This window comes from Chaetodon trifascialis, chromosome 11 (genome assembly GCF_039877785.1).
Source record: "Chaetodon trifascialis isolate fChaTrf1 chromosome 11, fChaTrf1.hap1, whole genome shotgun sequence".
In the NCBI taxonomy this organism is placed as follows: domain Eukaryota; kingdom Metazoa; phylum Chordata; class Actinopteri; order Chaetodontiformes; family Chaetodontidae; genus Chaetodon; species Chaetodon trifascialis.
In genome coordinates, this window is record NC_092066.1 from 13,757,553 (window position 1) to 13,782,410 (window position 24,858).

A 24,858-nucleotide genomic window follows, 5' to 3' on the forward strand; every position below is an offset into this window, starting at 1 on the left:
GTGTGTGTATGCGGTAACCTGAAACCACAGGGAAAACGTTCCTAGAATTCCGGGTGGGTATGGTGTCGTTGCTCGCTCACTGGAGCCCCCCCGAGTGGTACTGGGAATGTGGCCTCCACAGGGAGGAGCTGCAGAATGAAGGCAAAGTGATGATGCACAGAAATCGTATAAACGTGGAGAATCTGACAAATTGTCATCATTTCACTGCATCCCTACAGATCAGCAACTGAGCTGAATGTGGATAATGAAATTCCAGGGGGCATTGGGCCATAGCTCAAGGTAAAACACCATATTTGATAACTCATTAGCTACCGTTAGACAACAGCTAACATTAGCATTTCATTAATTAGGAAGACATAAATGAATTAATTATTTGAAAAATGAATTGATGCCTCTTTAACGTAACACCTCCACCCAAGGTTATAGCAAAAACCCTAAAAAGTGCTAAGTTGATAACTGAATGGTAAGAAATGATTGTGTTGACAGTTTAGAATTCATTTGAAAAGGCTAACCTTGTGTTGTCCATGAAAGAAGGAGACACCGAGCGGAGAGCAGTAGTCTAGTATATCTGCAAAGCATTTGTGACTTCAACAAATGCAACTTCAGATTTGAACCAGACAGCAGATGACAAAGTAAGGCAGAGGACAGCAGGGGAAGTGCATAAATGGTTGATGGCATTTCTTGAAAGTGATGACAAGGCCACCAACATAATGTGACTTTCTTATGGCTTCAAGCTATCACCAGCTCCATAAATAATCCCTTTCAAAGAGAATCCTGGCAAAATCACAAAACTCTTAAGACGCTTTGCAATTTTTTGGAACAGCATAAGACTTCAGAACATACAGAAAAGAGACTAATCTAATAAAAAGTGATGCCGCCAATGTCTCGGCACTCCAGAGACAAATTCCCTCAGCCTCTTAACCCGAACCCAGACTGCTCAAATTCAGCTTACTGATGGTGTGCCCAATTTCCAACCTGTGCCTGATTGACAGATAAGCCTGATCATGACAAACATGATAGTTATGGCTGGGATTACTGCCAAGAAAGCCATTTTGGCCATGTGTTTGTCAATGGTACCATCTGTCTGACTTCATTTAGATAATAGCTGCATAACCTTTGCCCTTCTTTTCTCTGCCTGCATCCAGTCACTCTCTCTTACTCCCTGACCTTAGCAGCAGTTTGCACATCACTGCAGTATAATCCCATATATGTTATTCTGGTGTCAAGTAGCAGAAGTAAGGTCCGCCTCCCTATCTCTCTATCTACAATGTGCTCTCAAATGTCCATAGTGAGTGTACGTGGCTCTATTTCTGCGTGTGTGTGAATGTGTGGGGGGTATGTCTATATACTGATTCTATATGAGCATATAAATGTTCTGTGTGGTCGTCCGTGTGTGTCTTGTGTGGGCACATGTGTTCATGGCAGAGGATGAGTGTGAGTCGTTCTCCCACGTGCCCTTTGCAGCAGCAGAGAGTCTGATCCCTGACCCCCTCACTCAACACCCTCGCAAGCCCTCTCCACTTTCTATGAGAGTGTGTCTGAGAATGTTTGTAGCCTTGAGTCAAATGTACTGTATGATTGAGCTGAAAGTGGACTGTTTGCACCGAGCACTCTTTGCTTACACAGGCAGCGTATACAGTACGGTCCAGATGCAACATTATGCCGCCCTCTCTCTGTTTGTCCCTGTTTCTGATACATTTTGTACACACTGAGCCATTCTGTGATTGCAAAACCAGCTGGTCCATACAGATTTGATATAAGAGCATAAAAACATCAATCATGTAGTTTTATCCATGTGAAAACCTTTGACTGGTTTTTAGTTAACGCTGGAGTTGTCAACCCTAAGCGCAAAATCACACCATTCTGGCCTAGATCAGACAGACAGACAGACAGACAGACAGACAGACAGACAGACAGACAGACAGACAGACAGACAGACAGACAGACAGACAGACAGACAGACAGACAGACAGACAGACAGACAGACAGACAGACAGACAGACAGACAGACAGACAGACAGACAGACAGACAGACAGACAGACAGGTGGTCGTACCACACCAGAGGATCATGGTCCACTCCACCCGTCTGTGCTCCGGGGCATAGTTTGCTCTCCTGGCTCTGCCCCTGCCTGCCCTTGTCTGCCTTCCACACACCAACTGCCCCCCCTGCTCCCCCCAGACCTCTAACCTCAGTTATCCATGCCCTCCTCGGCATGCTGGCATGTGGTTGGAAGAGATAGATTTGTCGCTCTAGGTTTTGTAATGCTTATCTGTCTTTTTCTTTTTCTTTTTCTTTTTCTTTTTCTTTTCTCTCTCTCTCTCCCCCTCCCTCCTCCATTCACATGCTCCATCTAATGCTTGCTTTGTTGGTTTCTGTGCTGTCATTTCTTTAACTCTTTTCATTTTTTTTTTAATCAAATCCCTTCTCATACATACATCCTGTATCCCTTCACTCCGAATACATACGCACAGTATTCTTAAAATCACTGAGTTGTCTGTGGACTTTGTGGAATTAAAACTGTATAATGCTGCCACCTACTGGCAGATAAATGTCATTGATTTAGGTAAATGCTTAATCGGTTTACACAAGAGATTATGAGGTTTCAAAATGTATTTGAGACATTAGTGCAGCACCGCTTTGCTTAGACCATCATGGAATGGGAAAGAAATTCAGAATCTTGGACACTTGGCTTGTTTGTGCTTTAGTTATATAAGTGCAGGTTTGGTAATCCACATACGTTGCAAAAGAATATATTGCTATTTTACAGTCAAACATTCAAGCCCAGATGGCCTCTTTTGTGCTTAGGTCTAAAAGGGTTAACCATTTCTAGTTTTAAATTCACAGAGCAGCTGTGTGCTCTAATTAAATTCTGCTCTTGCTGTGGGTTCACTGTCAGCCACGATTATTGCAAAGAGTAGCAGAAAATTACACATCCTCTTTTGACTTGTGACATTTTCTCATCAAGAATCATTTTAAAGGCACACATGTGTAGTTGAATCTGACAATGCAAACACAAAAGAGGCCATTTGTGCATGTTTGTGAGCAACACAGAAAGGAGAATGTGCGTGTGAGCGAGTGTGTGGGGGCATATGTAAAGAGAAAAAAACGCTGTCTTTGTCAGGAAATGATGCTTGTCTGCATGTGATTTGCCTGTGTGGGCAAGACTGGTATGACTTGTTCTCGTTGCTCCAATCTAATGGAGCTGCATGGTCTTTTCCCAGAAGTCTGTGTGGTCCGTTGAGTCAGCCTGCAGTGCGTCTGCTGGTACATCGGCTCAGGCGACACAGAGAGGTGGGGAACAGTTACACCCAGTGACAGACACAGTCGGGACAGTCAGGCTTGGGAATGTCCTCAAAGCAAACCACGGGCCAATTACAGCTGTAATCTATGTAACTGCCACCAGAGACTATTAAAGCTTTAAATGCTATACCCATATTGTACTTTTCCATTTGTCCCTAGCAGTAGAGACAGGCAAATGGAAGCCCTTCACTGTGTAATTTGTTGAACTCTCATGTAACCGCGTAGACACATTGATTTGTAGTTGGTAGTGGGTAGCAGCTCTCCCTCACTTCCTCTGCAGAAAGTGTGTTTAATTAGCTGGAAATAAAAGTTGTAAATTTCAATTTCAGATGTTTGATGTTTGTTACTTGGTGTAATGTAGCTTCAGCATGCCTGCTGAATCCAAATCCGCTTTCAGAGGACGGACATGGCCACCTCTGCATTGCATCCTTTTTGTGCAAAATATTAGACCACTGTACAGCAGACTAATGTCACTGTAATGATAATTAGAAGGGCACTATGATCACGTAACAGTTTCACTAATAGGTTCTTTAAGTAAACTGATTTGATGTGACATGTGACATTTAATTGAATAAAACTGAATTGTGTGTAAAAATATGTTTGACTCAGACACACCTGGTCAAAAGTCTGCACACCCCTCAGCTGTGACAAGTTTCAGCACCACAAGTGATGCTTAAATCTGCCAAAACACAAGACAGAGACGGGGACATTGCGAGGTTGAGCTTATCAAGGAGGCTTAGTGAAACAGTCAAGCTTTGTTTGAATTTGATATCAGAAAGATGTGCCTGTGAGCTTTGTGAGAGCCATATCTTACCCTTGAAATACAAGCTTAACTTGAACTAATGCTGTGAAAGCATATAAGTCGCTAACAGTGGATGCAGTAGACTTTCAGTACATAATATTGGCCACATGGGTGCAGTGTGGAAGCATATTTTACTTTCCTGTCAGACTAGCAACCAAGTCTTAAAATATTGTCTTTGTACTGTATTGAAATGTTGCCCAGTTACAGTAATTTATATTTTGTATTATTTCTTACTATGTGAGTGTTTGGAGGCAGAACTAAGTACATAGAGTACGTGGATCTAAGGGTACATACATTACACTGTGCTGCAACTTTGCTTTATTTTGCTAATGTCTGGATTTCAAAGGCTGGGATGAGAGAAATAGAGAGCGAGAGAGTATATGTGGGTTTTTTTTGTGTGTGTGTGTGTGTGTGTGTGTGTGTGTGTCAAAGAGAGAGAGAATGTGAAGAAGAGCAGTTTGTTGGCAAGAGCGAGTCATTTACACCAAATTAATTCAGCTCTTTGCAGTTGCTGTGATTGTTAGATAAATCGATACCTGTTCATTAGCCTGGAGTAGCATTGAAATGAAACATGCTTGGCTGTATGTGGGCCTATAATGGGCTAATGATGAGCCAAACTAGATATTGTAGACATCACCTAGCCTGCAGACAGAAATAGAAATAGAAGGGTAGAATAGCCCTAATGATGAGTATCAAACACCTCCTGGGAACAGGGTAATCACAGTGTGTGATTACCTGTAAGTGTATGCGCATGCTAAGTGAATCACTGTGCCTAGTCATAGATCATTTTCCCATTCCTGTTTTTCTCTCTTTAAACTCACTGCCCTCCCTCTTGCTCAGTTCTGTTCCAGCTCCCTGCCTCTGCTCAGGGTTGGCCTGGGTCACAATGACCTGGAGAGCATACCAAGGCAGGCTGAGCTGAACCCAGAATGCTGCCCAGAGTACTTGGTGAGGTAGTCTACAGCTGGTCTGTTTTGTCACCACAAACAGGGACTCGGGCAACACCTAAATTTTAATGTTTAGGCTTGATCTGTCCAAGAAGTGTAAGTGTAACCTTGGTCAGCAGTGCATACTCCAACCAGAGCTGCTTAAATCTGCTAAATGAGAACACTCTTTCACTTCGGAAATGCAGCATTTGTGCGTGCGTGCGTGCGTGCGTGCGTGCGTGCGTGCGTGTGTGCGTGCGTGCGTGTACATACATATATATATATATATATGAATTTGGCACTGAGCATTTTGGAAATCACAATTTTAAAGAGACTTCCAGCCCGCTATTAGCAATGGGCCGCATCTCCACAAGCCTATGGTCTGCTGGCTCAGAGGGGACTGGGGTCAGCTTTCATCTCCATCCACCCCACAATCTGATAAGACACATCCAGTCAACAGCTACCACGCTACCACGCTGAGCACACAAACAAACATGGAGACAAGCAAACATTCAGACAGGCTGCTTTGCTCCACCACATGGAGCTCTGGTCACTGTAAAAAGAGAGAAATACACGCTATGCAAGCAAAAGGAAATCTGAGTTTCATGTTTCTTTATGAAAGCTAGATTCCCCTCAGGAGTACTCAGTGAAAGAGATAAGTGTTGGCAATGATGGCCGAATTGAAAACAGGATGTAGCAGAAATATTGATGGGTTATTTGACCTGACCCAATAATGGCCGTGTACATGAATTTGACAGCATTAAAAAAGGAAATAGAAAACAAACATACCGTATGAAGGGAGCCATTCATAAGTGCAGTAACACCTTTTATTGCGCTGTAGAGGACAGGCTTTCAGCCATGAGTAATTTGAGCCATTGGACCTTCAGTCATATAGCTGTTACATTGCAACCACTCAATAATCCAGCCTGGTCTTGGTAAAATCACCCTGGGACTTCTTAAGAAGTGGCAAAGCAGTCGAGACCAACATAGTGGTGTGTAATTCCAACCCAACCACACAGCCATAAACAGCCATATTTCACTGGTCCACAGTGCTGCAAAGACAGATATACGGCCAGCTCAGCACAGGTGTCCTGCCTCAGGTGAAGTCCAAGACAAAAACTGTAATGATTCATTAATGTAAATGTCCTGGACAAAGATGTTTCATCTTGGCTGAAGTGACATAACCCTGCAGTGTAAGTGGAATTAGAAACAGCCTGTGGACTGTTTGTGTTTGAGTGTGGAGCCCCACCATTAATAGTGAAAGGACATGACTTCTGCTCTTACTGTAATTACTCTAGGCCAGTGCTTCCTGACCTAGGGGCCCAGAGCTGCCAAAGAAGTGATGATTTACAGGATAGGAGATGAGAAAAACAACTGCTGCACAAAATTAGCTTTATTTTTGTCAGAATTTGGCCCAATCTTTGCTTTTTTTCTTGTGAATTTCTTTTCTTTTTTTTTCTTTTTTTTGGTTGAGCTGGTCACAACTGGTAGATGTATGCAACATCTGGCAAGACATTGCTTTGTTTTAAGGGGTCACAGGTCAAAAAGGTTGGACACCACTGCTCTAAGCAACAGATGTTCAAGGCAATCTTTGATATCACCAATCCCATCTAGAGAAGGACACAGTTTGATAGACTAAAGATGAATGATTATTTCGGCAAAACAAGTTTAAAGAGCTGCACACCATCTCATGATTAGTCATGCAGGCATTTCCCAGGCGCAAGGAGCAGCGAGTCAGTATGAAATCATCAAAACAGCTTCAAACTGAACTTCAAAACAAGAGAGATGAGATTGCTGGGTTCAGCAGCTGACTGCCTTTTTGATCTTGTGTGGAGTTGCCAACATGACTGCTGTGCCTCAGCTGCTCTTTATATTTCTGACCCTCCCTTACTGCCCACATGTCTGACTCATCACTCAATACAGAAGTTTGCCAGGCTGCAAAGAGGCATAACAGAGGGCCCACTAGGCTACTGGCCAGGTCTACAAAATCACACAGCACCCTTGACTCAGCTCTTTAAGAGATTAAGTGGGAGCTTCGCAAAATTTGGACAAATAATTTGAAGTCTCATTGCTTGGAACGACAGTTGAAAGCGCTGCTCTGAGTGGTGCGAACCAGAAATCAAATCCTTAATGAAACAGAACAGTTACAGTACATTTAACCAGCCGTTTTTGAGCTTTTCTAGTAGTTGAACTTGGGATAACTTTTCTCAAAGTCAGCCTCATTATCCATAGTGTCACAGTGTTTCTGAACAACCATTAGGTCAGTGTCTCACTGGGAAAAGACTGGCCATAGAACTGTTTCATTTCCAAATCCCTGAGTTGCCAGCTGGAACAAGGAAGAGGTGAGGTCAAAAGATAGGAGGAGACAGATAAAGAGGGGAAAAACACAGGGCTGGGAGTGAAATGAGAGTAAAGCTTAGCCAATACTGCATGCCCCAGGTACTGCCGAGGCTTCCAAGTCACTGCAGCTACTGGTGGCGTTCAGCGTGCTCATGTGGTTACCAGCTGGGTTACGAAAGCCAGCAATGAGAACAAAGAGAGAGAAAGCAGGATGTAATGGAGTTTGTGGTAGTGGGCAAAGAAATCAAGAGGAAGAAGAAAGATGGCTTGAACTGAAGACATGGCTTCTTGGTCGACTTTGAGAGATGGTTTAAGAATACAAAGTAATGGGTAGGGTGAGGGTGGAAATAGAGCAGAGAAAGAAAAGCACACTGTTTGAGCTCGCCTGCCCTGCAGATGACCTCTCCTGATTTACTTGCTATTTCTCCTTGCACATTTTGTGATCCGAGTTCTCCCTTTCTAATAGCGTTGTCTTTGAAGCACAGCAAGTTACAGCACATACTTAGGAGTTTGGACATCTTCTGCAAGAGCAGCCGAAGATTTTACCAGTGCTTAATTATGCATATAGCTTGATAGCTTGACATGTTTATTTTCACTGTGTTTATCGCTGGGAATGATAAACTCATTTGGGGCAGGTCTGTGTGTATGTTCACTGTGCATTACAGGGAACAGGCTTTGCGAAACATTTGTGTGCGTTTGCACATGTTCGTGTTTACTGTCCGAGAGACAGCATGTGCACACATCTCATGTTGATTAAATGTTTGCAAAGTGGCTTTTGACCAGTTGCCTGCTCATGTGCTTAGTGTTAGTACAGTGAATGGCTGCTAAGCTCACAGTGTGTGTGAGAACCGTCTGGCCTTTCAGAACAAAACCTCCTGCTCAGAGTATTTCAACATGTCCAAGGACTGCTCGTAAAGTTAGCTGGCTACAAAATATCTACTCAACCCCCTCCCTTACTCTCACTACTGGCCCCGCTCATGACTTCAAGTCCTCTTGTTCCAGGAAGAGAAAGTTGTAATGCTATATTTTACAATGTTATGGGCTTAGTGTTGTAGTGCCATATATGTTTTCATCTTATGTAGACTTATGTCACCTAATAAAACTATCAAATTAGCTCATGGTCTTAGCCAAGAAATGCATGTCTGAAAAATACAGGAATCTACCAATGAGGGTAGTAAAGCACGTGATGAAAAAAAAGGTGTCTCCACAGGTTAGACTGAAGCTAATGCTGTGCACAGCACGGTCTCTTCTTTGTAAAGCTCTTGTTTTGGTACTAAAATATGTGATACCTCTTTATTTCGATGCATTTGCATGTGTTTGTTGTATGATTGAAAGAGACGTGCACATTTAAAGGAAGAGGAAGTGAAAAGAAGAATAAAATGTATTTCCATATTGTGTCTACAGTATAATTTCAATTTATTTTGGGCTGGTCCACAGCATCCATCCTCTTAAAATATGCACGGTAATCCTCAAGAGACATCTATTTTAAAACTCTACGCAGTTGCTTTCTTCAGCAGCAGTGTTAACATTTTACAAAGTGTTTACTATACACAGTAGTATTCAGTGATTCTAATATTGGCATGTGTGTAATGAAAAAGCTGCATTTTAACAGCTTTAGTTGTTGTTCACATTGCAGGAAAAATTGATAGCGTGTGGTAATTGGTTGATGGAATAAAGTGCGTAATGTTGAGGCAACTTGAATGTGAAGTTATCTTTGGAAAAAGCAGAAAAAAAAAGAAAAAAAAAACTGATGTCACAAAGAGTACAAAGCCTCAAACATGAGATCTTTAAAAACTACAGCTGGCATGACCCAGTGTGTATTAATCATAGAACTCAACACATGTTCAATCTTGTGTACCCAGAACAGCCGGGAGGGTGGGGAGAGGCTTTATTAATCATGATGAACCAACAATTTGCTGTTTACCCTGACAGCAGTACCACCAGCTCTAATCCAGTGCCCTCCTCAGCTGAAATAGGACCACCCACAGCCACGAAAATATACACACTCACTCAGATGAAAACAGCCTCATCGCCTCTTAATCATTACTCATTGACACTTTTCTCCTCCTCAGTTTGCTCTGATTCAGCCTGATGTTTGTTTCAGAGGAATCATTCATCTGAATCAATTTACACACAGAAATGTGACTGCCAAAAGCTGCAAACATGTTTCACATCTAATCTTTTGGGATAGGGAGACAAAGCTTTCGTCCAATTAATCAAACAAACATGAATCATTCAGTATCGCCCTGTAGTTTTTCTTAAGATCGCATTGTAGAGAAGTAAATGATGTATTCAGGCGCACATTTGAGGGATGGCAGAAAATTTGTCATGGTTTATATTTTCAGTCAGTAGCAGTCAGTCAGTAGTTCAGATGACCTTTTTTTGTTATTCAAATGTCATGCTTTTTAATTGTAATGACACCTTGCTGACAGACAGACACACACTCACAAACACACACAACCTTCTGGTGTTTCATCACCTTCCGTGTTGCCAGAGACTTTGCCTCAAGTTGAGTCTTGAATTTTCTTTGAAAACAATTTCCAATTTGTGTACTTGTCTATGATACGGTTTATGTTTTGCATGTGTTACATTGCATGTACGTGTCTGGCAGAGACCACTATGTCTCCTCATAATGTCACTGTAACACGCGGGGTCTTCAAGGATCCATTAGGACCTGCAGTTCAGTCTTTACATGCCGCCAGTGGAATATAATATTAGGATCTGCTAGAGTGATTTTAATAGCTTCAGAGATTAAACTCAGTAGCACGGTATATTTCTGTATTATCAATGATGTTATCCTGTTGACACACTATCAGGGCATTGATCTAATAAACTTGAGGATTTCATGAAATGCCCGGCCTTTGAGTCACCACAAGATGATTATTGATTCTAATTACTGAGGCAAAGATTCAGATGAACAGCGTGCTAACTTAAAATTCCTGTCACAAAATGTCAAGCCCCGAGCACGGCATGAAACCATGCACCCGGGTGCTTTTTAATCCTGATTTTAAAGCCCGAAAAAAAAATCTACAAAACTGCCTATAATCATCTCAGAGATGATGTGCAACCATTTCCCTCCCTGGCAGATACTAGTGGATAATCTCATTAACCATTGGGATCCTGGCAAACGTCTCTGCAGGCAGCTTGCAGTATGAATGTAATTAAGCAGTTACTATAGACAAATTACAATCCAACAGGTCGTTTATTTTATAGTGTCTATGGGTCATCTTTAAGTCTTCAGTGATCACGGTGTTGTAACGTTGGGAGGTTCAAAATAAGATATACTGGAAAGATGAAGTAGAATGAGAATGTTTTTAGTTGTTTGTTTTAGGGAAATTTGAGTGCTCTGATGAGTTTCACTGAAAAAAGAGGTGTGTGAGGAATACAAAGATGAACCCCTACCTGTAGTTAAAGGGAGACACACACATATATGCACAAGTGATCTTGCTAATTGAATCCCTGGTGGGTGTTGTGGGCTCATTAAACCTTCCAGCCAGACCTCGGTGATCAGTCAAGAGCTGAGCGCAGATGAAAGACAACCAGAATCTACTTCACCTGGGGCCAATGTACTTGACGCCCCCTCACTGTAGCTATGCCAAACCTTCTCTGTACCCTTCGTCAAATGTTTACACATCCTTGAAATGTTAGTATTCATGTTATAGTCTAGTTTTGTTTACAGCATATACGCCGAAATGTTCAGAAACATGAGTGCACTCAAAATGCATTTTTCTTTTTTTTCTGCTATCTCCCCGCACACCTTGAAAGATGAATATTTAATTTCTGCTTTCTGCCTTGCAGCCCACCAGCATTCCTGCAGGCCTCTAAAAGATCAAGACAGTTCAGTTTGCGGTCAGCATCAGGGAGTGGAGGTCACTGCGAGTCTGTGCTCCAGGCAGATGGAAAGATGAGAACAGACAAAGCCGCCTTTACGAAAATGCATCAATTGGGCAATGGCAGGAGAATGAGTCAGTTCCATAGAAAGGGGTCAAAGAGCCATGAGTCAGAAGCCTTACATGTGTAGGTAGACTTTTTGAGTTTCTTTTGAGGTTTGAGGACTGTTGATTGCAGAGAGCTGCTATTCATTTATTCGCCACAAAAGAGAGAAATATCATTCGGGTGCTGCGGTCCACAGTCACACTTTGATTCATTGGGACAAAAGGCTACAGTGAGAACTACTTTCAAACACTATATTATCACCTTTGGCAGGAATCTTATCATAACATCTGATGTCTGCCTCAGATCCGTCCAGAAATTAATTGTCTGTCTATCAGGTAATCAGCTCTGGGATGTCCTGCTGTGTCAGTTGTCACATCCCCTAAATAATATCAAACATACCCTGCAATGAAATGTTCCAGGCCTAGCTCACTGCCAAACTCACCCTGACACTTCCCTTTCATTAGCATCCCATCTGATGAGCTCATTTCCACGCCAACACTGTTATCCCAAGCCAAGCCTGGAGCCAGACACGCATACGCTCCCTGACAAACAGACCCCCACTTTCAACCACTGCTTAGGGAGCTGTTTGATTCTTCAATTTATCATTTATGTCAGAGGGGGAAGTTGAAAGTCCAAAAGCTATCGATTGTTTCCATCTTGACAAGAGAAGATTCAGAGTCGCTGGCAATTAAGAGCTTCAGTTGTTGTCAAAGCAGACAGTGGTTTGTGTGTGTCTGAAGCTGGGGGAGGGATTAGTGGGGGGGGGGGGGGGGGTCCACTTTGCAAATACCCAAAAGTGAAACAAGCAGTTGAGGCAGGAAGAGGAAATAAACAAGAAGGGGGTGTAAAATAATGTGTAGCGGCAGAGCAAGAAATTTTTGCATTTTTATGGGCCCGAACCGCAAAACGCTGCTTCAGCAAGCCGAAGGAGCACAGACCTTATCGGGACATTGCTTAGATCACAGGCCCAGAGATTCTCAAGTTCAGCACTTTTATGATTGCCTCCACTCATATTTACATGAACATGTGCAAGTGTGCGCATGCATGACCACATACCCATAAACACGTCCGTGTATACAATCCATAATGACTTTATTAGCCTTGTACCGCCCGTGGAAGCATCAATTGATTTGATGCCAGTACATGTCATTACTCAGTTATGCAGTTAAATCCCCTATGCATGGAGGGTTAGCACCAACAGAGAATTCTGAAATTAATTGGGATAAAAGTAGAAAGAATGTGGAGGCAAAAAAGTCAAACTTTATATGTGTAAGAGCTTTCAAAGTCTGCGTACCTGCTCACATGTTAAGGCTTTGTCAGTGTTTAACCTGAGGAACAGGTGGGGAACCTGCATATTTGGGATGAGCCTGGAGTACGAGGCGGATGAGTCATGTGTGTGTACTTTAGCTGTTAAGATGTTGGTTGATGAGAGAGGGTGAGTAAGTAAGTTTAAACATGAGCAGCCTCTCTGTAATATTAATGGATTTGAACAGACTTTCACTTTCTCTGATGAACTTCTAAAGGGTGCAGTGTGTCAGCACTTCTCTATGTCAGGCTGTTGTTTTATCTTTTCCCAAACATCAAGGGCAAGTAGCCTCTAAGATGTTTTTACTCGCTAATCACTGTGCTGTCAGTTACAAGTTGTCACTGCAAACATACTGGTTGCGATAATGAGTGAATTTGCTTGCAGTGTAAGCAAATTAGCTACTGGCCAATTAGTCTTAAGTATCTCATGAGTTTGGTTCGGTGAAATGACTCCTGTTGCTAGTTGCTACTTGCCAATTGTTAATAAACGGTAGTACTTTTCAGTGATTTTAATGGAGAGAATAGAATAGAGAATAATACAAAATGACAAATAAATAGAAACAAACCAATAACAGCAGTGTGATCCATCCCATAGTTCAAACATTTGAATCATTAAACACTGAAATGTTAAATCAGTTCATTCCAAGGCCTTAACTGTAGTTTGGTGTTGTCATTATTGTTGCTTATGTATGCCAAAACAATTTGTGTGTCTGTAACACACAATTAAAACACTTCCCCCTCCACATCAGGCAGTTACTAGGAATGTTAGCCTTCCTGACATCCGCTCCAACAAAACCAACAGCTATAATCCCCGCCGAGCTGCAGGCCCACGGAGCATGCCAGGGATTAAAGGGTTCAGCTCACCATGTCTTTCAATTTCATTTTTACAAGGCTGCGCTCGGTCATATTTTCATTTAAAATCACGGAAGAACATAACATGAAGCGTTTTTTTCCGCCACATTTCATTCATTCGACTCAATGTTAATGCAAAAATATTTGAGTATTGGAGTCTGTGTTTTTTATTTAGACAAATGAGGCCCTAATGGTTTTTAGTTTATGTTGAAGAAGTGCTGTGGTACAGCTGGCAGACTTCAAACAGACATTGATGGACTACATGGACTATGATGATATTACTGTTTTGTTTTTAGTTTATTTGACAGTAGAAGCTACATTACATCTCTCATTTTTCAAGCACAACTCAGTAAAGTCCAAGATTTATTTTCATTGTGGTCCTTGATGTAGTATAAGTACACATTGTTACATGCCACAATAAAAGATCAGCAATCAAGAAACCTGCAATAACAAATACAGTACATGCACTTAACAATGAGAAGAAAGCTAAGCACATCAGGCATTTTGTCAAGCAGCCACTTCTTTCAATGTTCCCGTTTTTTTCATCTGACTCCCTATTTCTTTCTCTCACAGCTATTCTGGCAGAGTTGTAGGAAATGGTCTGCACGCTCAGAGGCAAAACCCAGAGGTCAAAGTTCGCACCCCGAATCCCACACTGGCTGAGGTCAAGGAGAGGTTGGAGCGTTTCAACCAGGTAGGATGACGCATGTTCTGTTGTACACACAAACAAGCGTATACACATATGTGTCTGTGTTTCAGCATGTAGAAAACATAGAGACTGGCTTCAGGGTGTCACTGAATCATCTGTGTCTATATTTGTATAAGAACAGTTGTTTCCAGTGTTAAACATGTCACTAGACTCAAACAGGTCAAAAGCTATCAGTCAGCTGAAGTGTTATGAAACCAACAACATAAATTTTTAATTGTTAGGGCTTTTGTCTAATTAGTACGCCTCAAACAAGGTCACGCTTAGCCAGAAATCTAGAAATGTCCTTGCCATTTTCCTCAGATCCAAAGACTTGTTTTGAGCGCAGTGGCAGATATCAAAGAGAAATGAAAAGGATAGAGGGTGAAAAGGGAAGCGGTGACAAAAAAGAAGAAGAAAAAAAGTGAATTACTGTGGAAAGAAAAAAAGAAAGATGAGAGCAGGGAGCAAAAGGTCAGGAATGACTGACAGAAAGGCAGAGATGACACAAGCGGCTTCAAAGTGACACTGTTTGTCATGTAGATGGGGTTTAGTGCTGAAAAGGGCCAAGAAGAAAGGGGCTATTTCACACAGTCCCTAGCGGCCATTTGAGGAGACAAACAGACCAGGATTCGGTTCCCCTCTGCCTGCCTGCCCTTTTGTTGCCCTGGAAATTATGCCCACAGATAGTACACCAGCCATCTCTCACTTTCTCTGTATCCCTCTTTTTTCCCCTCCTTGTACCTTTTTGGCATCTATTTGATTGATGAAGCTTCTTTCTTACGCGCCTAAAAAACTTTTCTAATATGTCTCTATGTATGATCATTTCTGTATCGTTATCTGCACACATCCTCTGAATCTCATCTCTCTCAAGCCTCTCATCTGTACATTTATTTTCTGTCTCCCTCCACGTGCATCTCACATCTCACATATATTTCCCAGTCCGTCTGTCCACCTGTCAGCCGCTGACAGCTCAAGATCATCTCTGTCACACCACAACATCCTATTGTGTACGGTGGCTGTCAAGTGTCCCGTTGTCATGGTAACTGTGCCGAGTTGAGCGGGTGTCCTGTTGACATTTACAGGGCTGAAAAGCCTACCTTGAATCTGGACCAGGTGGCAGAGCTTGGCTGAGCTTTGTGTTTGTGCCAGATAAGAGCAAAGGATCACAGAGTGTTAAACTGCATAATGTGTCAGGCTTTCCAAGGTGCATCCAGAACAGTTGAACGAGGACAGGACAGAAATGTGTTTTCTGACGTGTGCTCATACCTACATGCACACACACACACACACACACACACACACACACACACACACACACACACACACACACACACACACACACACAGCTTTACATAGTAGCAGTATGCATACAGTGAACTCTTAAAAACCATTGGACATTGCAAAACATTTACTTAAAATCAGGGCTGGGAGTCGCTTATATATTTTTTTCTCACTGTGTGACTACTTCCTTCTTTTAAAACATATTAAATCCAATATCTTTGCTCATGCTCAGCCAAGTTTCAGCATCCAATCGAATCACCATGCATCTAAGAATCACCCCTACTTAAGATCTCGTTCAACTGACACTCACCTATGACAGCCACCAAACCTGGTCACTATCCAGACTGATTCATGTAGATCAAAGTGGTTTTGTTCAGAATTACATCCTCTGCCAGCAGCCATTAGAGGCTAATACCATTTCATGCTCCAAAGGCCTCTGACAAGCTTAAAGGCATGCTCCCTAATTTTACTGTTGCGCCCCCAAATGTCTTCCCACCTCATTGTTCAGTTCAAGTTCTTACAGTCAGCTTTGAACTGTGAGAGGAGGATGCATATGGCACTTAAACAAAATCAGGGAGTATACTGATATTTGTATCACTGATTCAGGTTTTTGGCTTGATTTAAGTTGAGTCTCTCTCTCTCTCTCTCTCTCTCTCTCTCTCTCTCTCTCTCTCTCTCTCTCTCTCTCTCTCTCTCTCTCTGTCCTTAATTGTCATTTAAACCTTCTTAAAATTGGAGGTAATTACGTCCCTGTAAGAAATGTCCGAAATATCAGCATAATGATGTCGCCTGTCTTGTTGTCTACTTTTCGAGCAAACATTTGTTCCTGGCTCCCTTTATCCTTGCTACAGAGCCCTCAACAGATGTTTGGAGACAGGGCCATTCTAAAAAAAATCTTCCAGGTGGGCAAGTCAGTTCACAAAACAAGTTCCTTTTCAGATTGATTCTGGCAAGCCCATCTGGATCTCTGTCCAAACTGCAAACTTTACTGGACACCCTCGGTGCCTTTTAGGCTGTAAAGTTAATTGCAGTTCAGTCAGGAGGGAGTAGTTTACAGATTTAAAGCTTTGTTGATCCATACAGTTTAGAATTGTTTTTGTGGGCTCCAGTGAGTTAGCTCGGTGATTGTGGATATAAGCTCCACTACGGGTCAGTAGTATAACAACATGACTATCAGAACTCAGATTGTGGATGGCGTCTTGATGCTGGTGGTTACTGCATGTTGGTCTCAAGGCCCAGTGCAAGGTCAGATAACTGGATGACAGAGCTATAGTGATAAGCAATCACCATGTGGATCCTGTGCGGAAAAGTGAAAGAGATCGTTTTTGGCTTTGTGAACCTGAAAAGAATTCCCCCTACATTTTAAAGTTGTGGGATGACAGAGGGAGGTCGGCGAGTCTACGTTTTAAGGCACCAAACTGTTCCAGAGTTCCTCTGTGTTACAAAGCCACTCTTCTCATAGACTTTTGAGAAGTAAAACCCAGTGCTCTGCTCACATTAGGAGGCTCAGGGGGGCTTGGAGTATGGAACATTCCCAGCTAATCCACAAACCAACCCGACTCTATTTAGAACACTTACAATCTTAGCTGCCATCAAGGCAACAGCAAAGTGCTTGGCATTGATCAGCAACACCTGCAAGCCCCTGCTGATAGGTTGTGCCTCGTAGGTGGAGAGAGCCAGTAAAAAACGACTGATTGCATCTTTAAATAAATATATTCCTTAAAACATCTGATCTGTTGTTATTAAACAGCAGGACAGTTTCAAAGTATGGCATCCCCTCGCTGAGTATGAAAAAGCCAACCTTGACAGGAAGAAAAAGCTCAGCTGTTAAATAATGCATTTGCTGAGATGTCTCCCGTGTGCTACATGTAGATATAATCAAACTAATGTCTCCACAGTTATTATTTGGTCCTTCGTGCATGCGTGCGTGTGTGTGTGTGTGTGTGTGTGTGTGTTCTGTACTTTTATCTTTGCGAAAACCACTTTGAGCTTCAGACATTCGCCACGAGGACATTTCTGAGAAGTCAGCGCTTTGAAGTGGTGAATAGCGAAACAGATGATCTACTTGGGGTTAAGATTTGAATTTTGTGTCAGTGCTAGAAGTACAATTAGATATCTACGTGTTTGTCTTCTTTCATCCTCGGAGGTAGTTCGGGTTGTTATTTTGGTGGGGGAAAAAAAAAAACAGTGAGCTGATTTTAAATTGCATGGATATTCTCTTTTTCTGTTTAGAAGGTATTGCAGGTATTTCAATGAATCCCTAATCTGAGCTTTTCCAAATTTGAATAACCTCCATTTCCGGGATTAGTGGGGTTAAGATGTGTATATTTTTACCTACTGGAGAGTAGTTAGACCCAGAGCACTGTGGCACTAAGAGGATTGGGAAACCGCCTCTGATGTATCACAGACTCTGACCCCTCATCTACCCATGGCATTCTCCTCTTAAAGCACTCAGAGCCGCATTCAAAATGAGCGCGTGTGTTGGGGTTGAGCTTGCACATGCAGCACACACACTGCACATTTTTGATTCGCACACATACACAAGCTGTGGTTTGCAAGGTGGAAGAGGGCAGAAGATTTGTGCACAGTTGCAAGCTCCCATAAAAATGTACATGTACAATCCAATGCGTAAAAAGCTGTAAATAACACACAAATACACTTAGGAAAAGCCTAAATCTCTTGACCTCCTATAAAATGGTCCATTTAGTGGGTAGGCCAAGTTATGGGCCTCCCCCGTGTGTCTCCTCTGACTATCCTCTTCCTCGCTCTCTTCCTCTCTGCCTGTAAATATTGCTAATGTGAACAATAAATGTTTCAAAGTGGATTTTTGATTCCCAGCCATCGCTCCAGCTGTTTTTGGGTGGGGATCCTTTTCACAATGGTCTATCTGTTTCCATCTGAGTACAGAGGCCAGATCATTTGTCAGTTTGTCAATTTGCACTATGGTAAATGCAGTCAGTGGCAGCATGGAGCACGGGGGGAAAAAACTCCCAGACGCTCATTCTCATGCTATATTTCTGCCTTAATTTTCTTCCCGGGCACACAGACACACGCTCAAACACAGACAGCATCTTTAGAAATGGTAAAAGCTGCGGTGGATGGAGACTTGGAAAAACTCCACCATAAGAATCCGGTACAGACAGGCCAGTTGAATGTGTGATTGATGAGACAGACTACTGCTTTGCTGTCTGGTCTGGCCAGTGGCCCGGCGAGGTTCCACATCAGAGAGGCCTTACTTGTGTTTAGCATATGCTCAGCACTTCCACTCTGTGGATCCAGTCGATCCTCAGATCTGTTCAGCTACTACGGGGAGTTAGAGTTAACCTGTGCTCTGTCTGAATGCTAGTCAGAAGACCGTAAAAATAAACAATAACGTGATTCCTGCAAACTCCTAAAAAGCATATAGCCTGGCATTTTAGCAATGCCTGTAGGAGTCGGAAAGGGTTTGAGGTTTAAAGAGTAAGTAGAGTCCAGGGATGAAAAAAGAGCCGGGGCTGAGCTGGCAGCGCGTCACAGGGAGGGGACAGATTCTTTCCACTTGAAGAAGATGATGGAGCTGGCCTTCACAGGAGCTCTGCTGCTCTTTGCTGCTGCTGTGGCAACGACACAGCAACAAGTCTCACTGCCCACGGCTCTCTGTTAGCCTGGCAACCAAACTTCATGAACCAAAACTCTAATTTAAGCATGACATTTTTTTTTTTTTTTTAATCATCATAGTTAGATGCAAAGCGCAGAAAAATCCGGTGAACTGTGACTGTTTTTCCACATTGGATCATGTTTACTCTCCTTGTGGGTTTCCGATCCATGAAGACAGTGATTCTTGTCATATGGAGAAAATATGTGACCTGTTTCTGGTTCTGGCACATAGTTAGGAAAATCCCCATGTTCAATGTGATATGGTGTGCATTTGCTAAAAGTCAAAACTCCATGTTCCAAAGGTTATCTGCAACAAGGATTACAGGCTCCCGTGGCTCCGCGTATTCAGTAAATATTTGGGGGGTTTTAGTTTAGTTTTTTTCAAGTGAAAATTTTCCATTTGGTCTGCAAAAATAACCTCAATTAGGTCTGTATATTGGCACTGATTTCCTGATTTGATTTAGTTTTGATTCCCAGTCCCAGTGCAATTCAGTTTGATTTGATTCAACTCAATTCAAGTTCAGTTCAATTCTTGAGAAGGATTTGTGCATCAGATAAATATGAATATTGGATAAAGCTCTTCTCTTGTCAGGAGCTAAAATTTCTTTTTATTCTGCAGTTAAGCAGCAACATTGTACACGCTCTAAGTCCCTAACCTTCACCTTTGCATCAAATAAATACAGTTGTATGCAAAGATCAGTGATATACTGTATCACTAAAAATCATTTTTTGTCCAGTCCAGCTCTGGATAGATTGGTAGCCTAAGAAAAAGTAGGATCCTATCCTGTTCTGCCTGCTCTCTGTCTCACATACACTTTATTAAAGTTTTATGTACTGTTGAATCTGCATTGATTAATTCGGTATGTGGGTTGATGATGACTATAATGAAGGGCTTTCACTGGACTGACCTGGAGTTGTACTGTATCAGCCTTTTGTACTGCTGCCTTTTATAAAGACTTCTGTAGCCCAGCTTGAATTCTGGAAGGCCTCTGCTTCCCAGCAGGCTTTACTGTCTGTTGACCCTCAAATCTCACACAACAGACTTTTCATCAGCCAGGTAGCTGCTGGAACATGCTCTCAGAAAATCACTGATGTCACTCAAATTGTCATACATTTTTTAACAACATCTCCATCACTCGCCCGACAGAAGCCAAGTTTATTCATTCGTACATACATTACACTCTCACAGTCTGCCTCAGTCAGTGCCTGACAGGAGCAGGGCGTGACGGCCCAACGCCACAGCGTGTTGTTGTGATTGACTCATGAGGGTTACATGAGGTCATGGCCAATAAAGTGTCACTAACGGTTTGCAACAGAATCAGCTTGTACTAGCTTGCAGTGCAGGGGTGTGTGACTGCCATTGTTTAAAAAAATGTTCAAAGTATTACTCAGACCTCTTGGGAAATTTACTTGTTTATTTTTCAAAAGTACAGGCGATTGCATGAAATTTGGTGGAAAAGTTCGACCTGATCATGTGGCCACTTAGAAAAAAGAAATTGTTTTCATCCTCAGCTCCTGAGACGTGGAGTTTTCCTGCATTCCTTGTCTCAAGACAAAACTTTCAGTATTTATCCAGGAACATTTCTGCCTAAATAAATAGTCAGCCACTGTAAACAATGTTCAACCTGCAGTTTGTAATTGCAACCAAACTCACACGTCCATTGTGTAATGTTGCTCCAAGTTATTTTTCGCCTTGGCTGATATGTTGCCTTGGTAGGGTATAGCTGGATGAAGTCACAAGTCTACTGGTCAGCAGTCTATTGAGAATGAAGCTTTTCGTAGTCTTCATTGTGATATGAATTTCACATCTAAAAGTCAACAAGGCAAAAGATCTGGCCGTCAGCCGAGGATAAGGGGTTTTCATTGGCCTCATCTTTAACCATGGAAAAGGACAACAACAGACAAGCACTTGGCTCGCTACGTCGTTGCGCCTTTGATTTTTAAATTCGCTTTTGAAACAGTTTCATTTTCCATGTTGTGAATGGCAGTGCAAGCTTTTACTGATGTCCAGACTCGTAACAGCTACCGTTGCTGTCCAGCCCAGAACCTGCTTACTCTGCCAGTCAAAGGTTCTCTGTTGAGATCTGTCTGGAAACCAGTTGGCCATAACAGGCGCCATTAATCCATAAAAACAATACATCATATCTCCTCCAGAATCAGCAGTCATGAATGGCTGAGCAGTGCATCAGTAGTTATGTTTGTTTGCAGCCTGTCACTCCACCTAGAAGGCTCCATCTCTGTCTGTTACTTTCTTTCTCTCCCTGTCAAACTCATACATGGGAAATATACTTTGTGTGAGAGAGAATTGCAGCTATTTCATCTTAAGCCAGGGACATACACACACACACACACACACACACACACACACACACACACACACACACAGGCACACAGGCACACATACATAATGTGTTCTTATTCTGTCTCTCAGCTGATGTTCATAAAAGCATTATGAGCCTGTAAAGTATGTCGGAGAATGGAGGGAATTTTAATTTAAAAGTTGGGAGGACTCGGGCAGTCTTTTCGAGATTACCGCTGTCACTTTTTCCTTCGCGTTCCTCCAGGTTTTCCTTCCCTTCTGTTTTCTCTGTCCACATATGCAGTTTTGCCATGGCTGCCCTCAATTAGGCGATACTGTTTCAAATTGTCAGGGGGAAAAAGAGCACATGTCTAGATGTGGGCACACAAAGGTTATGACTTATGGTTCTAGTTCAGCAGCTTGACAGCAGTATCCCACATATGGCACACGCAGACTTGTGCACGCTTACACAACTCCTGCGACAGTTGCAGTGTTCATATCCCATCCCCGTTAGCACATTTCACATTTTTACATTTCATAATCAGATTTTCTGTTTTCACATTAAAATGGAACATGTATCCACAGTGGCCTCCTGGTTAAGCTCCATCTCCACACACACACACACACACACACACACACACACACACACACACACACACACACACACACACACACACACACACACACACACACACACACACACACACTCACACTCGCTCTTTCAGCCTCGTATTTCTGCCAAACTCCTTCAGAAGGTGATTGGTTACTCCTGGCAGGACAGATTTTAGTGTGACTAGGATGCAGTCAAATACATGCAGGAATTCAGCCCTTGATGCTCTCAAACATGCCCCATCATCCTCTGACTGAAGAATGCTTTTGAAAAGAAAGAGAGAAGAGAATGAGTTGGCAGGGTGAGAGGAGAACTAGAAAATATTTCATGATTTGGGATTTTATTCAAAGCCTTATGGGAATGCCTGATTTGTCTTCGGATGCCAGGGTAATTTCAAGGCAAGCCTTATGTATAAAGGCTGGCATTTTTTTTGTCTTTCTTTTTTTCAACCCGTCCACCATCAGCCCCCTCACCTGCTTGCACAACTACAAGTTCAGGCTTACCATCGGAACACTTTGTACCTGTCTGTCCTTTCCCTGTTTGTGTCTATCAGTCTTACTTTCTGTCTGTCATCGCCTGTTTGTTTTACTTGGCGCTTGCAATGGCAAACCTTCGCCAGATCTGAAGTTTCAACACTTGAACTAATTCTTCCACTTTCACATCCGTCTCATTTTGCTTGATCCAGTGCTCGTATTGTTAGTGGTTGTTAAAGCAGAATAGAAAATGGCATCCACTTCATAAAGTTTTGTAAATATGTGCTTATTCTGAGTTTGATGCCTGCAGCACGTTTCAAACAAGTTGGGACAGGAGCAGCAAAATTTGCGGAAAAACACCTGTTTGGAACATTCCACAGGTGAACGGGTTCATTGGTAACAGGTGATAGTATCATGGTTGGGTGTGAAAAGGCCATCCTTCATTGCATTCTATTTTATTTTATTAAGTGTCCCAACTTTTTTAGAACCATGGTTGTACTGCAGTGTCCATCTTTACCTGTTTCATCATAAAAGAAGCTGATACACACATTTGTCAGCCAGAAGTTGACACACTGAAATTCATTTTGGAGGAAGTCGCTCAGACAGGCACAGATCAACAGTTTGCTTATGAGCATCATATTTTAAGGAACAATTGCAGTAAGTCACCTTTCAATTCAGTTAAGTTCTGACCGGTTTAATAAAAAATAGGAAAATAGCTATATAACTATAAATTTTAACTTGCCTTTAACAGCCTTATTTTTTTGGTTTCTGTTTTTCTTCTATTATTTAGAAGCCTGTACTCACTATTAATAGGCTGTTTTGCAACAGCTAATTCTAATCCAACAGCACAGTGATATTTTACATGTCATAGAGAGAAGGCCGAGCCATGTGAGAACAAAGACATCTGTCCCTCTAGGGTTCAGTTTCTGCCTTGTACGTTACATAAAAGCTGCTGCTATTGAAATATTCTGCCCACTTGTTCACATTTACCATACGGTACAGTGTGACAGATCAGGAGGACAAGCCTTTGAGAGGTTGCTGTTGTTTTTGATGACATAAATAGACCATCTTTTGTTTTGTTAAACTTACTATGTTGTTCATCTGTGGTTCCTCTAAGTCATTTCATGCTAGAAAGTATTGTTTTCGTAGTTGCATAATTTTTTTTGCATTTGAAATTAACTTACACAGCTTAGCATACAACACGTGTGGCTTCTCTGAAGTGGTGACTGCTTGTAGTCGAAAAAAGACAGAAAACCAGGAGGGAAAAAAGCCAATTTGAGAAACTGCTTAAGACACTCATTGAGACCCAGAGCTGGTCCTCAGTGCAGCAGTATTTTCAGCATCAGAAAACAGATAGAGGGAGAGAGTGAGAGCAAGAGAGTATTCACTGCATATTATGCATTCAACAGTCCTTAAGAACTCATATAGGAATATTTTATATCTCTCTTCCTTTTGCTCAAGGACAAATTGGAAATTTGCTTCTTCACCATGTTGTTTGAAAACCACAATTAAGTTCCCTGCGTATTACCAGAGCTGAATTGAAATTTCATCAGAAAGAAATAACAGAAACCTCCGGCAGTTTTGGAGTCCTGACAGTCAAAACAAACCAACAAACTGCATTGGACAGCAGCCAACCACCAATTCTACAATGGCCCGACTATGGTTTCCATAGCGACAGCGCCTTAATTGATTCCTTCCCTAATTAACATGCTTTAAGGACAGCTGGGCCAAGCAGCATTGTGTTAAACGTCCCCTGAACGGTACGGTTATTAGCTTAATACCCAAATGGTTATCTGGATGGTGTTGGTACACAACACTCTGCTGTTCAGCAGAGCATTTCCTTATACACTCATGGAATACACATTGAATTAATTCAGTTGCTTTACATAAAAAAAAGGTTAATGGGTTTATCACGGTGGCTGTCCACAATCTAGGAAGACGTTTTCTCTCTCTGGCTGTCTGTCTTCCATTGTCTTTCCCTTGCAGACTTCTGCTTAAATGTTTTGATGCATGCAGTGGATAGATACAACCCCAGTTCCCAGAAAGTTGGGACACTTATGTAAAACGTAGATAAAAACAGACGTGACTCACCGGATCTGGGGTATACTTAAATTCTGTACTTTATTGCACACAAATAACAGCAACAGAATAGTTTCCTCAAGGTGTAATGAGAATTGCCACTGCCACAGAGTGCATGATATATGAGTCCCCTAACCAAAGTTTCTCCTTCTTCTAACACATCATATCACATTGCAGTCTCAAAACAGATGAAACAAGTACAGGACACACCAAGATCCTGTCAACAGGTTGTAATGTGAGCCAGGTCATAACCATAAAATGCACAACTGTAACCAGCATGTAATATTGTTCATATTTTTTCAAGGTAATCCTCTTGTACCTCTCTGTCC

At 42.1% G+C, this 24,858-nt stretch overlaps 1 protein-coding gene across 2 annotated transcripts in view; it reads left to right on the forward strand.

Moving 5' to 3' along the window:
* The window catches only part of gpc5c (glypican 5c), a 94,172-nt gene that overhangs the window by 48,152 nt on the left and 21,162 nt on the right, over nucleotides 1-24,858 (forward strand). For both annotated transcript variants that reach the window (XM_070975195.1, XM_070975196.1), the window contains one exon: nucleotides 14,037-14,157. In XM_070975195.1, the coding sequence (XP_070831296.1) occupies nucleotides 14,037-14,157 (121 nt within the window). The remainder of the gene's footprint in view (nucleotides 1-14,036; nucleotides 14,158-24,858) is intronic.